The sequence below is a fragment of the Microcebus murinus genome, chromosome 27 (assembly GCF_040939455.1).
Source record: "Microcebus murinus isolate Inina chromosome 27, M.murinus_Inina_mat1.0, whole genome shotgun sequence".
Lineage (NCBI taxonomy): Eukaryota > Metazoa > Chordata > Mammalia > Primates > Cheirogaleidae > Microcebus > Microcebus murinus.
The window spans coordinates 4,492,869-4,506,887 of NC_134130.1; the positions used below are offsets into that span (position 1 = coordinate 4,492,869).

General features: G+C 41.4%; 1 protein-coding gene across 12 annotated transcripts in view; it reads right to left on the minus strand.

The window, feature by feature from the left end:
• The window catches only part of SAFB (scaffold attachment factor B), a 72,018-nt gene that overhangs the window by 15,127 nt on the left and 42,872 nt on the right, over nucleotides 1-14,019 (minus strand). For 8 of the 12 annotated variants that reach the window (XM_075998164.1, XM_075998162.1, XM_075998163.1 and 5 more), the window contains 6 exons: nucleotides 8,929-8,993; nucleotides 8,636-8,846; nucleotides 5,550-5,608; nucleotides 2,257-2,284; nucleotides 818-1,325; nucleotides 343-392 (listed from right to left, as the gene is read on the minus strand). In XM_075998164.1, coding sequence (XP_075854279.1) covers nucleotides 343-392; nucleotides 818-1,325; nucleotides 2,257-2,284; nucleotides 5,550-5,608; nucleotides 8,636-8,846; nucleotides 8,929-8,993 — 921 coding nt within the window. Of the gene's footprint in view, nucleotides 1-342; nucleotides 393-817; nucleotides 1,326-2,256; nucleotides 2,285-4,965; nucleotides 4,999-5,549; nucleotides 5,609-8,635; nucleotides 8,847-8,928; nucleotides 8,994-14,019 lie in introns of all 12 variants that reach the window. The other 4 variants (XM_075998161.1, XM_075998158.1, XM_075998159.1 and 1 more) reach the window with 1 other exon arrangement.

Consider the following 14,019-nt stretch of genomic DNA (forward strand, 5'->3'; position numbering starts at 1 on the left):
TACCTCTGCATCAACCCCATATACGTAGTCTTTTTAAACAATGGTTAAGAAGGAAATTGGTCTAGTTCAATTCTCTCCCAATTAGTGGCTAAGGTGTTACAGGACCAATAAACTGCAACACTCTCTCTAGAGCATTAGTCAATATGCTAACTCATGGGATCTGCTTTGCTCCCTACAATGCAGAAGCTGTAGAGTCAATAGGAGAGAAGTAGAAAAAGACTTCAGGAAAGACTCAGGAAAATCTGGGTGAGAAACGCAGTATGCCATGAACCACAATCAAACACCCCGCCCATGACCAGGCAAAACATGCTCCGAAGGACTCGTGACGCCTAGGTGACCTACCCTTTTCCTCTTTGGAAGGCCTTTTTGTATCCGAGTCATCGTCGACAGAACTAGAGACAAAAGATAATGTCACTCCAGAAGGAAGAAGCATGGAGGAAACAAACTCAAAATTATAAAGTACCTGCTGAGGTTGCATACCTACCCGAAATTTAGTTTTGAAAAAATGATAGCCCGACAAACTTGTATTGAAAATCTGACCTAACCAAAAGATTTCAGACCCACAGGAGTTAATTAATTCTGCTGGGCTAAAGATAATTAGGAAGAATTAAAGAACACAACCACAATAGGTTGAGAAAAGAAAAAAGATTATGTAATCAGTGTAAAATACACAAAAGAGAAATAAAACATTCTCTAGAAGTAAAACTACAATTTCATCAGTCTGGCTGGCCAATTGCAGAAAAAAGAGCTTATGTGTGTCATTAAATGACCAATGAAAAGGAGATAGCGTCTGGTCTAAAACTGAGAAAAAACAAACCTCATTTTCTGATCAGCGCCCTCACTGGTTGAGGACTCTTTAGTAGACGGAGGGACTTCATTACAAGCTTCAAAATCAAACTTCTTCTCGTCTTCTTTGCTATCTCTGCCTTCTGGACTTGGGGCTTCTGCGGGCGCTTCCGCGACCTCTTCGCTACAGGCCTCCGCGTGCTCGGAGGCTGCGCTACTCTGCCCAACTGCCGGCTCTAGCCCTACAGGCTCACAGTCCATCCTCTCGCCATCGCCTGGCTGCTCCACGGGCTCCCTTTTCACTACCGCTAACAGGCTGTCTGCCTTGCACGACTGAGCGTGTGTTGACTCGCTGGCCAAATCTAAATCACCCTCCTCCGGATGGGCGCTGTCAAAAAGGTCCTCTTCCTCCGCGAGCTCTCTGTCTGGCATCACGCTACTTGTATCCTGTGCAAATGGCTGCTCCAGCTCGGAACCTTCTTCTTTTACTGGCTCAGATTTACAAGTTTCCCCCAAAATGTCGAGTATTTTCTCATTTTCTACGGATTTAACAGGAATAGAATGGCACAAGGTTTAATTACCAGGGAAATAAAGCAATCACAAATGCGGAACTGGCACGGCTGCCACACTAACACGAAGAGAACTGCTAGCTACACAGAGATTGGAAAACCCGGGGGTGTGTAAAGTTACACTGGTTACACTACCTGCGCTCCGACCAACTGCTAGGTTAGCCTCTATGCTACACGGAAGCATCCCAGAGATTTAACCCACAACACCTTCTGGCTGATTCTTGACAATCTTCATTCTGTCGTCGTTTATATATGACTCTTCCAAATTTAGCTTCCAAAGTCGAAGTTGCTTAACTGAATGTATCACCATTCACTGAACAGCTCAATTTCCAAATTTCTTTGAATTTCTTTTAACAGAATAGTCCAACATGAAAATCAGAATCTCTTCCATCGGTGCTCTGAGATATTTGCAGTCCAGAAAGTGAATAGTGTTTGGAATTCTCATGAAGAAACTCTTTCCTCTTCTGGAATCCAGTTATGTCTCAATGTTTTAAAATGTATCTCCCTACCACTACCTGTACTGACTGAATTAAAAACCATAAAATTAAGATTCTGGCCAATATCACAAGATCTGTTCTGTGGAATGTAAATATATTAGCTCATAAGAGGCATGCAAACTCATTGTACATATGTTTAAATGACATTTATATTTAAAAAGGCATGAGACAGTTTCATCTCACCATTAAATTAAAAAAAAATAGTAAGTTAGCCACGTTCACAGATCTGGTGATATGGCTGGGTTTCCAATCTCTATGATCTTGGTAGGTTCTGGAATGTAAACCTTTAGAACAATGTATACTACAGTAAGGCAACTTTTTAAAATTAAAGAATGCAAATTAGAGAAGGTAGAAAACTAGAATGGTTCCAAACCCCCACTGGTAAGTTTTTCGTTTAACAGTACCTGGCTCCAGGGAAGGCTCTTCAATTTCCTGCAACAAAAAATGTAAATAAGACTATGCCAGATGGATGAAACTTAGTTTTAGCAAACAAAAACAAAATATATACAAAGGGAAATTAAAAAAAATATCCTGGGAAACTCAAAAATGCAATAGGTAGAAAATCTGCTTTCCTGAGGAAAGACCCCACACCACTGGCACCCACCTCACCCAGCCTACATTCATTTTCCTCTTAATGGGATTAAGACCTGGTCACATTACACAGTGAAGAACTGATCACATGCTTGTCTATCTTTCTAGACTGAACTCTCAAATTGAAGAACAGGATGTTCATTTTCCTACTTTTTCTGACTTAACAGAAGACTCATGAGACATATAAGACAATTCCTTTGTTTTTGTTCTTGGACACAAAAAATACCCTTGGTGTGTCACCCGGGCTAGAGTGCAATGATGTCATGGTAGCTCACTGCAATCTCAAACTACCGGGCTTGAGCCATACTCCTGCCTCAGCCTAGTGAGTAGCTGGGACTACAGGCACTAGGCTCGGCACTTTGCTAATTTTTCTACTTTTAGCAGAAAAAGATAGGGTATAGCTCATGCTCCGGCTGGAACTCCTCAGCTCAAGGGATCCTAGCACCTAAGCCTCCAAGTGCACTAGGGTTACAAGTGTCAGCCACCATGCCCAGACAAGACAATTACTTTTTTTTTTTTTTTGAGACAGAGTCTTGCTTTGTTGCCCAGGTTAGAGTGCTGTGGCGCCAGCCTAGCTCACAGCAACCTTAAACTCCTGGGCTCAAGAATTCCTCCTGCCTCAGCCTCCCAAGTAGCTGGGACTACAGGCATGTACCATCATGCCCGGTTAATTTTATATATATATATATATATATTAGTTGGCCAATTAATTTCTTTCTATTTATAGTAGAGACGGGGTCTCGCTCTTGCTCAGGCTGGTTTTGAACTCCTGACCTCGAGCAATCCACCTACCTCGGCCTCCTAGAGTGCTAGGATTACAGGCATGAACCACCTCGCCTGGCCTCAGACAATTACTTTTTCACAATGAATCTAGAATTAACTTTCTGAAAATTCAAAGAGGGAACATGGGACAATGTGGTTTGACTTCTGTTCTTATTTTGCATGGTGGTGCCACCCGAGCCCCTGTGCACTGAGTGACCTTGAGCATTTGCTCCTTTATCTCCTTTTTCTCCTTTATCTCCTCTTCCATCAGCGTCCCTACCAGGCCAGCTCTAAATGTCACTCAAAAATGTTCTGAGGAATCCCTACTGAATTGACTATTGCTATTCATTGTCTGTAACTGCATCTGCTTTGTGTACCCCCCTCCGTTGTCTGTCTGGACTTTGCTACCACAGGAAACACCTTGCCCTGTATGGCCTCAGTCCTACAGACAATGGACCCCCCACATGACCTCACTCCTGAAAAGGCTCAGTCCTTCCCTGCCCCTATCGTGGCTATGTCCCACACTTGCTTTAGTATTTAGTTCAGGGACATCTTCTCTACAAAGGCTCCCTTGGCAGCTCCCTCTCTCTGACCCAAACCCAAACTCTAGGTGCAATTCCCCTAAGGAAAGGGCCTTTCTCCTCTATATATGGTCCATAGGCTCTTGTGCTTCCCATGCACACAAGGCACATAACTCTGGAATTCAAGCCAACACTGAAGATTGAGTACTGACCAGGGTCCAGGCATAATTTAAGTGCTTATATACACATACTTGTCATCAGACAGCCCCCGGAGGTTGCTACTATTAGTATCATCCTTCTTACAGATTTGGTGACTGTGGCCTAGAATGTCTGAGTACCTTGCCCAAGGACACACAGGAGGTGGTGAGAGAAGACTGTGACTTCACGTCTCTGCTCCAAATCATAAGTGCAGGCTCTCCCCAAAGCTCTAGCTACCTGTGTACACACATGCAAAGGGGACCCTGCCAGGATGGTGACCATACTTATCTCTTATGTATTTCTAACCCTGGCAGCTAAAGCCACACCTGACACATCACAGGTGCTTGCCACATCCTCAATGAAAGGATGGGATTTATACCCTTCTCTAAAATCCTGGGCTGCCCTAGGAGACTGTTCACTTTTCTCACGGATTTAATCTATTTTTTCTTTTCCATTTACCCATGGACATGCTGGGCATTAGGACTTCACACCACTAAAGCAAATGATTAGTATTGGCAGCATAACTCTTTTCCTGAGTTTTCATTAGAGGACATCGAATCTACTATAATTTATTTTTGAGAGGAACTGTATATTTTCTATTGTAACAGTGACCTAGAAATACACTAAAGAGCACGACAACATCCAGCTGCACCTTTCCTTTCTGAGTGAAGAATGGGCTGTGCCACTTCGCATTTGGGAGACATCAGCTCTAAAGGGGAGCTGGGCTTCAGCAAGTTTTCTCCAGGTTTGTACCCTCAGAGTGGAGTTCTGGTTTTCCAGTATCTCCCTTGCCCCTGGCCTGGCAGAAGCAAATGGAGATCATGTCTGAAAGGTGGTTTCTAATTAGCACTGGACAGATGACACTATTTAAAAACAAAAACAAAGGCCTGCCAAAAGGCTGACTGTATTTTGATTTCCTCATAAAAACTTCTACTGAAAAGTGGATAGCCAAGTGAGTACGCGTAGTTCAACAATTTAAATCTATGTAGGCTGGCACAATAATGAAAAGGAACTCAAGACCCACATTTACGAAAATCATACCTGAAAGTTAGTTCTCATCTCATTTGTTCTCATCTAAGATTTAATATTTAAAGAGATGGTAATGAAACAGCCAAGACGATACGGTCATCGAAATAAATCTGTGCAATTCTGGTAGGAAAAACATCCAAAGACAGGACGAGAACCCCCAAAATTCCAACTCTCCCAGCTGCAATGTCAGTGCCCTGCCCAACCTCCCCATCTTCATCAGTACCCTGTTTATCTTTCTTCGGGAGGGAATACCCCCTCCACTGTCCCTAGGAAATCACTTTCTGCAGGGGACAGCATGCAGAGTGGATCAGACAGGCTGCCTTTCCCCTAGCAATGAAATTAACAAGCATTATCACCAAGTGTGCCCTTCCATAGTGCTTAAAGGGAACTAGTCTAAGCCAAGAGGTAAGTCCTTGGCCACAGGTAAGTTACAACTGGGGAAAAGCACAGAGCAAAAAGCCCCTCTAAAGATTCTGACAAAGTAAATAACCTTGCAATGACTACTACTTGAAACTGCCACCCAATGTCTGAAATGGTTTCCAGAAACTGTGGTCTAACCTTTGATTCTAAAATTATTGAGGCATACAATAAAGTACCTGTAATATAGTGAAGTCAGATGACGAAGTATCTAAATTGTTTATATTTTCTTTGTCCTCTACCTGTAAAATAAATGGAGGATACAGTTAATTACATCAACAATAACATAATGGTACATCTCTGAAATAAAAACTCATTAGCTATGAAAATCGTTTACAATAAAACTGGGAATGCAGTGTCTTAAAACATTATAATTGAAACAGCCACTCAAAATACTAAACCAGCACTACCCTTCAATCTAGACTAAAAGAAATATTGTATGTGAATGCCTATGTGCCGGCAGAGTGTGAAACCCATTGAAATGGTATCAGTGTGGGTTTCCAGACACAACCCAAACAAAGCAAAAATTCTAACTTAAGAAGAATAGAGATTCAAATTCGGTAGTGTACACTCTTCAGGTGGATTAGAACACCAGGTTTGGGGGCTACAGTTCCAGGAACAGTGTCTACAATCACACTGCAGAGTTTAGTCTCTAACCACCTATTACCGAAGCCTAGATGCCATTGACACAGGGACTGCTGCCAATGGGACAGCTACCACCCAGAAGCAACAGCATCTCTGAGAACTGTGCCTCCTAGCATCAACTTACAGATAAGAGTGTGAGGACAGCAGCATAGGATTGGCAAAATCCAGGTGACTACTCTATGCCCCATGTGCAGGCAAATAATTGAAGTGGATGCTGAGCTTCTATTTTAAGAGGTGGGCTCTACCCCAAAAGGCGAGGGATTCATGAAACACACAGAAGAGGTTTGGATGCTTTCTGGGTCAAGTACTGGCTGACTGCTATACAGCCCTGCAAACTGGCATATTTTTAGGGGAAATATTTTTGAAACATTTCATATCAGCATGTATTAGCATCATTTTTACTTAACTAGGAAAGACAATTGATCAAAAAATTCAAGTACATTGCCTATTCATTGAAGACTAACCCCCACCACTTCTTCCTAATCCTAATGAAACTGTCACAAGATAGACTGTACCAGACAGTGCCAAAGATGACCTACCCTTTCTCCGTCTGCATGACAGGCAGCGCAGTATTCTGAGCCCTGTCTGAGTTTCACTTCTCTTTGGACATCATTTCAATTCACACAACTATGCTTAGTTCATTATGATGGTTATACAGCAATATTACCTATAGTACAGGCAATAACGCATTTCATAACAACTCTACAAATTCTTATATGATGATAATTCTTACTATATGCAGGGCACTGCCCTAGACCAGGGTTTAGCAAACTTCTCTTAGGGTTGCACAGTTAACATTTCAGGCTTTGCAGTGCGGGTAGTCTCTGTCACAACTACTCATGCCTAACACTATAACATGAAAACAACCATCAACAACAGCAATAATAGGTGTGGCTGTGCTGCACTAAATCTTTTTTTTGAGACAGAGTCTCGCTTTGTTGCCCAGGCTAGAGTGAGTGCCGTGGCGTCAGCCTAGCTCACAGCAACCTCAAACTCCTGGGCTCGAGTGATCCTTCTGCCTCAGCCTCCCGGGTAGCTGGGACTACAGGCATGCGCCACCATGCCCGGCTAATTTTTTATATATATATCAGTTGGCCAATTAATTTCTTTCTATTTATAGTAGAGACGGGGTCTCACTCTTGCTCAGGCTGGTTTCGAACTCCTGACGTTGAGCAATCCGCCCGCCTCGGCCTCCCAAGAGCTAGGATTACAGGCGTGAGCCACAGCGCCCGGCCTGCACTAAATCTTTATTAACAAAAACGGGCAGATGGTCAATATGCTGACTTCTGCTCTATGTTTGTGATAAACGTCCTTCCATTTATATTCTTCCCAAACTTTTCCTGAGGCCTAGAGGGGTTAAGTAACCTGCCCAAGGTCACATAGGAAGTGGCAGACCTCCATAGTCTACACTCTCAACTCTTACAGTACACTGCTTCTGCACATTTATGACATTTCTAGCCTTTACTGTACTGTGTATTATTTTCTAACTAGAAGCAGTAAGAAAACAAAACCGCCATAAGAAAATACAGCGTATGTAATCCCTGCCATCACACAAGTATTTCCGCTGCTCCTTTATAGGAAGCTGATGAATGACGCTCACCAAAAAATAAATCAACTGCAAACCCGATTTGTATCAGAATAACTCTCAGAATAACAGCGATTTCTCAAAATCAAAACCCCTATCGAAAGATGACAATCTCTGGGATACTGAGAATTAGTTCCAGGAGGAAATGCAAACATACTCTGAAATGGCAGAAGTCAACCGGCAGGGCTTCCTTCCCCGAAGACTGCTCGAGAAGCTCAGGCTGCAGAAAATCTGGGACCACTATGGACACAGGGCCCCTCCCTAAAGGGCCCTATAGAGACACCTCACCATAGCCCCTCATTTTCACCATCTTTCATGTCTCCTATCCTTAATACTCATGCAAACAAAATAATTTAATAACAAACGAATGCCACCAAGTCAACATGGTATATGAATCCTGAATTAGCCTGGTCTTAACTCTTATTCTATTATGGGCTGTATGTTATCTGGACGTATTTTTTACCTCTGTGTCACCCCCTTTCCTGAACTGAAAATGGGGAACACAGCATTAACACTTCACATTCTTTTTAAAAAGATTAAAGGATATAACAACTAATGCCGGGTAGGCAGTGGTCAATACATAGTACCCACTAAAATTTTGTTATACATATGAGATGCTCCTAATGTGAAAAAAAGCTAAGGCTTAAACAATGACAAGGTCCATTATTAGCAGGGTACCAAGAGAGAAAAGAATCTCTTCCTCTTTAATATTTTCAAGGCATCTAAGCTGTTATAGCACAGATCAACTTCCTGTAACAGGAAGATTTTTAATATTGTCCTCAAAATGTTTAACGCTGTTTCCTGCAAATACACAGCATTCACCTACATACGTACACGAGATAATCACTTTTCAACTGAGCAAAGTGTGTTTTCAGAATTGTCCCAACTACACATGTATGTAAAGCAGACGAACCATTTTTCTACTGAACTGGCATTAAGAGAACTTAACTTCAAATATAGAACTATCATCTATTATGGTAATTGTGCAACTGACATGAATGTTCAGGATACATTCCAGAGACACTGCCAAGTTACCTACAGCTTGTTCTTGAAGCTGCTCCGGAAGCTCTTTCATGTCTCCCTCGACTAGCTCTCTACTGTCAGACGGGGACTCCGGGAGATTATCAGCATCATCGTCCTCTACGCAATCTGCAACGCTTCCATTATCAATTTCTGCTTCATCTAATACACTGATATCTATTATATCCATATCCTGCAAGTTATCCAGACTGGTTTCAACATCCTCCTGTGACAAAACAAAACAAAACCATCACGTGACTGCCACTGGTCCATGCGCCAACCTGCTTCGCTTGCAAGGCTGCACATACCTGTCCATCCCCAGAATTTTCCTCCAGCCCGTTATCTTCCACACCCTCTTCTTCTGGTTTACGCCCTGAGGACAAAAAACATCATTTACAGCATGAGATCAATCATATGCATTTCCCAGAAGCAATAACCTCCATTTCTATAAGCCTCCAGCACTACATAAGCAAAGATGCCTTAAACACCCATGGCACCTACCAAGGTAGGAACACTGCATAAGGCAGCAATGAGAATGCCATTTGGCTCAAGGCAGGCCCCGCCCCACCCTCAAGTACAACAGCTGTTGCACTGTTCTGTTCTTATCAACTGGCAGTGGAAGCAGGAGGAACAGGAAACAGGTTCTTAGCAAAGTTAGGCAGACCGGACCTGTCCTAAGGCCTGACCTTTTTGTCAAGAGGCTTTGTTTGTGGGGAGGGCAGTGTCTGATGCAAATGTGCTGCTCTTTAGTTAATGAACACAGAGTTTGCTTCTGCACAGAAACAATGATATGAAACAATATAAATAAGGAAAATGAAATAAAGCCATTCACAATTTCAGCACCTTGAACTAGCACTCACGTTACATACTGATGTCAGATGTCCTCTGCTGTTTTCTATGTGGTACAGGTACTCTGCTTACAAAATTGGCACTGCACTGTTCTCTTTTCACTTAACATGCTGGGAACATCTTTGCATATTCTTTAACTGCACCATATGGCTACAGCAGCACTGATCTATGAACACTTATGGGTGGAAATTTGAGAAGATGCTTAGGAAGATGAACATCCTAGTAATTCTTTTTTGCACACAGGTAGTTCTCATCTTAGAACATATTTCCAAAAATTACATCTCTAGAACAAAACACGTTTGCAGATTTATAAGGGTAAATAGAAAAAAAACCTTCCAACATACTCTCATGATACATAAGACTTAGCCTGTTCTAATTTATACAGTTTCATCAACAGTGAATAAAAGTGCCAATCTTCCTGAATCTTCCCTAAAATTAGCACTTTTCTTTAGCCTTGCCAATGTGCTAGGCAGAACAGAAATACTGCTTTTACCCTGATTTTATCTTATTACTCGTTGGGCTGAGTTTTGTCGATGATCACCAGTACTTTTGTTCAATTTCTCAGTGATATTTTTTCTGTATAAAAACTTCTACTTCATTTCTCCTGACTTGGAATCTGTATATCGTACAGACAAAATTTCCCCTCCAATTATTATTTTCGTTCACAGGTTCTGGGTAAATTTCACTTTTATGGACCTAAGCTATTAACTGATTTTTAAGTGTGAGTGGTTTTTACCCTTATGTTCAAGCTCTCCTTTACACTAAGACTATGTAATATTCACCTGTATTTACTTCTTTTGGGGTTGTTTTATTTTAATATTATTTTTTTATTTTTAGAGACAGTGTCTCCCTCTGTCACGCAGACTGGAGTACAGTGATGCCATCACAGCTCACTTCAGCTTCTGACTCCTGGGCTCCAGTCATTCTCCTACCTCAGCCTCCTGAGTTGCTGGGACTACAGCATGCAACCATGGTTGGCTAACTCTTTGTTAATTTTTTTTGACAGGTTTTGCTGTTGTCAGGATTGTCTTGAACTCCTGGCATCCCTGAAGCAATCTTCCCACATTGGCATCCCAAAGTGCTATTACAGGTGTGAACTATGGGCCAAGAGGGTTGTCATTTCAAAAATTACTCTCCCAGTTTTGTGTTGACTGAGCCTATATTCCAAATGTTTGTCCCATTTGCAAAATGACTTCTCAACATTTAGCAAATAATCTTTTCTGAATGCTGTCTTAGGCTATGCTAAAATAAAGCAACAAAAAACCTTCTTCCCTATTTGAAATGTTGACCTTACTCAATATTACATTCGTATAATGTCTGAGAGTATTTAACGGTTCCATATCTTCTACTGATCTGTTATTTTGTTCCGGTTTAGTTACATGACATGATCTTTTTCTAAATATAAAACACTAAGATTAACCAAAATAAAAAGAAACTAAAGAGAATTTGGTGTAATGGTTTAAATCCGGGGTTTTCTTTGTTTTGGGGACAGAGACATGGTCCTACTCTGTTGCACAGGCTGGATTACAGTGTCCTGATCACAGCTCACTTCAGCCTCAAACTCCTAGGCTCAGGAGTTCCTCCCAACTTGGCCTATCAATGCACTGGGATTACAGACCTAAGCCACTGTGCCCGGCCTAACTCCAGAGTTTTCAAGAGGTTAACTTAATATTAAGGAAAAAATTATGAAAAACGTTAAGAGACTGGACACCTTTTTAGGCTCACATTATTTCAATGACTCCATGCTTTGAAAAATGAGGAAGTCATTTCCTCCAAGTCCTCTTGCCCAACCTCCCCATTTGCCTTACTAATCAATTATTTATTTGATAATATTCACAATCTGCCAGCAGTTCACAGTGGGCTGGAACATTGGCGCTTTCATCCAAACAGCAGTATTTATGTGGTACTTTGCCCTTATTTTTTTTTTTATAAGAACAGTAAAATGAACACAAAATAGAAAAATGTAAATAATACTAGGAGTAAAAGAACACAAAAAATCATTAGGCATGGCAAAAATTTATGGAAAAATAAAATTTGTGGTGTCAAGAGCAAGCTTGCTAAAGTTACTGTGTTTTCAATGTGAAGAATAAACACACATGTATGAACTACACGAAATATACCGTAGAAGACTGTCTCACAAGCAAAGTGTAGGGTAGCATAGTCAGGTGGCTTCGAGCTACTTCAGAGACACAGCTCCTCACAGCTCCATTAGCAAGAAAGTGGTGCTCAGCTTCCTGAGGGATCCAGGAGGAAAGTTCATCAGCCACACAACCTTGGGAAAACCACCTCCGGCTGGGCCTTTTGCCCAATGTGAACACCAACTTCTTAAGGCTTAGTGGTGGTGAAGTAATAATACAGGGTACCCTAACGGTCACCATATATAGGGAAAATGGTAAATTATAGATAAATGTTCCTTGATTTACTAAATAGTCATTACAAAAGTTTATAAAATTTTTCATTTCTATGGAGAATTCTGGGACACCTTGCATAAGAAAATAGACATTAATTTGTCTGTATAATAAACAATCTTGTAACACAGAGGGCAAAAAAAAAGCAAAAGACAAAAATCATTTATACCGGCCGGACGCGGTGGCTCAAGCCTGTAATCCTAGCACTCTGGGAGGCCGAGGCGGGCGGATTGCTCGAGGTCAGGAGTTCGAAACCAGCCTGAGCAAGAGCGAGACCCCGTCTCTACTATAAATAGAAAGAAATTAATTGGCCAACTAATATATATATATAAAAAAAAATTAGCCGGGCGTGGTGGCACATGCCTGTAGTCCCAGCTACTCGGGAGGCTGAGGCAGAAGGATTGCTTGAGCCCAGGAGTTTGAGGTTGCTGTGAGCTAGGCTGACGCCACGGCACTCACTCTAGCCTGTGCAACAAAGCGAGACTCTGTCTCAAAAAAAAAAAAAAAAAAAAAAATCATTTATACCAAAATTGAGGCTTTAAAAAAACAAACTCAGGGGAAAGCATTTTCTCCTAACACTTAAGTATACATTACATGATTTTTCTTTTCTTTTTTTTTTTAAGCTGAGGCTTCAGAGAGACTCCACATGATTTTTCTATATTCTAATTCATCTTCAGGATTATCTTAATTAGAAACAGAGGGGACTATCAGACTAATATGATAATTGAACACACATGTGCAAATAGCTTTGGTAGCCTGGCTGGGAACCCCATTCCCATGTATTTCTTTGCCAAATCATGCCTTCAGCTTTAAAAGACATTTGGAATTCAACCCAGTAGACTTTATAACATGACAGGAAGATGTACCAGCAATATTATTATAGAACAATTATATCTGATAAAATGGCTATAAAATATGTATACTGGTTTTTGTCCAATTGTATTCTAGTTAGTAGGAAACATGTAAGGAGGTTATCACAAACATGCTACCCTTTATATTGTGTTTCTCTCTTCCATAAGAAAGGCAGATTTCAACAGGAACAATCAGAATTTCCCAGTTCTATAACCAACTTTTCTTCTGAGCAATAAGCACAGTTACACTGTTTTCCAAATCCCTTCCAAGATGTTGAGAGAATGTATGGTCTTAAAAATGTTCAATTTTCAATATATGAAGCATATCCCTGACTGGAGTGATTATGAGTAATCACTTTATGGGGAAAGACACTCTATTTTCCAAAGAAGAAAAATGTATTTAAACTAAACAAAAAGGAACGCATGGAAAACATAACTCTCTCAAGAACTAAAGAGCCATCTGTCGTTAGTAGCAAGAGAAACTGTGCCCCTCAAATACTGCTAAACAGGCTTTCCACCCTTGTTGGCCGCCTCTAGCCTCTAAAGTACAGGCACAACTGTTCTGGCCTCCACTCCCCATGCGTAGCCCCCTTGCCTGGGATCCATCTCTTCCTAGAGCTACACTTCTGCCTCACGGATTATGTCCAATCTCACTGTTAAGACTGCCCCCAACTCCCGACTTCTGCTGGGATGACCCCTCCCTGCCCAGGGCTGCATGTGGGTGGGTCACTACTTTCCCATTTGATTGAACAAATACATTTGTAGAATTATACCAACACTCATTATATTATATGAAGTAAAAAGCTAGTTTCCCTCTTCCCTACTCTCAAGAGGCAACCACTGTTACCAGCTTGGTAACATGCTCTCCAGTCTTTTTTTTTCCTCACTTGAGCAAACAAGACATTCTTGGGTCTTTACATCATACATATATTATACATAAATTATGCTGTTGTGAAAATTAAATCATACTGTCAATACCTTCTGTAACTTGCTTTCAGGCTCTGGAATACCTTCATACTCTATATTGCTGCACCTCCATCTTTTCCCGCACACTATGGCTGTTCCTGAGTTCAGCTGCCCTCCTAAAAGGGTATGCTAATCTACCATCTCCAACCTGCCCATTTCCCCAGACCCAGACCAATGGGGGATATCACGAAGCACGAACATTTTTTGACAATTTGCTAGGCAAAATGATATCTCGCTATTTTTATTTGCTTTTCTCCAACTGGCAGCCAGGGAATCTTTGTGTGTACAGGCCACGTCTATCTTTTCTTGTATCTGTGAGTTGCTG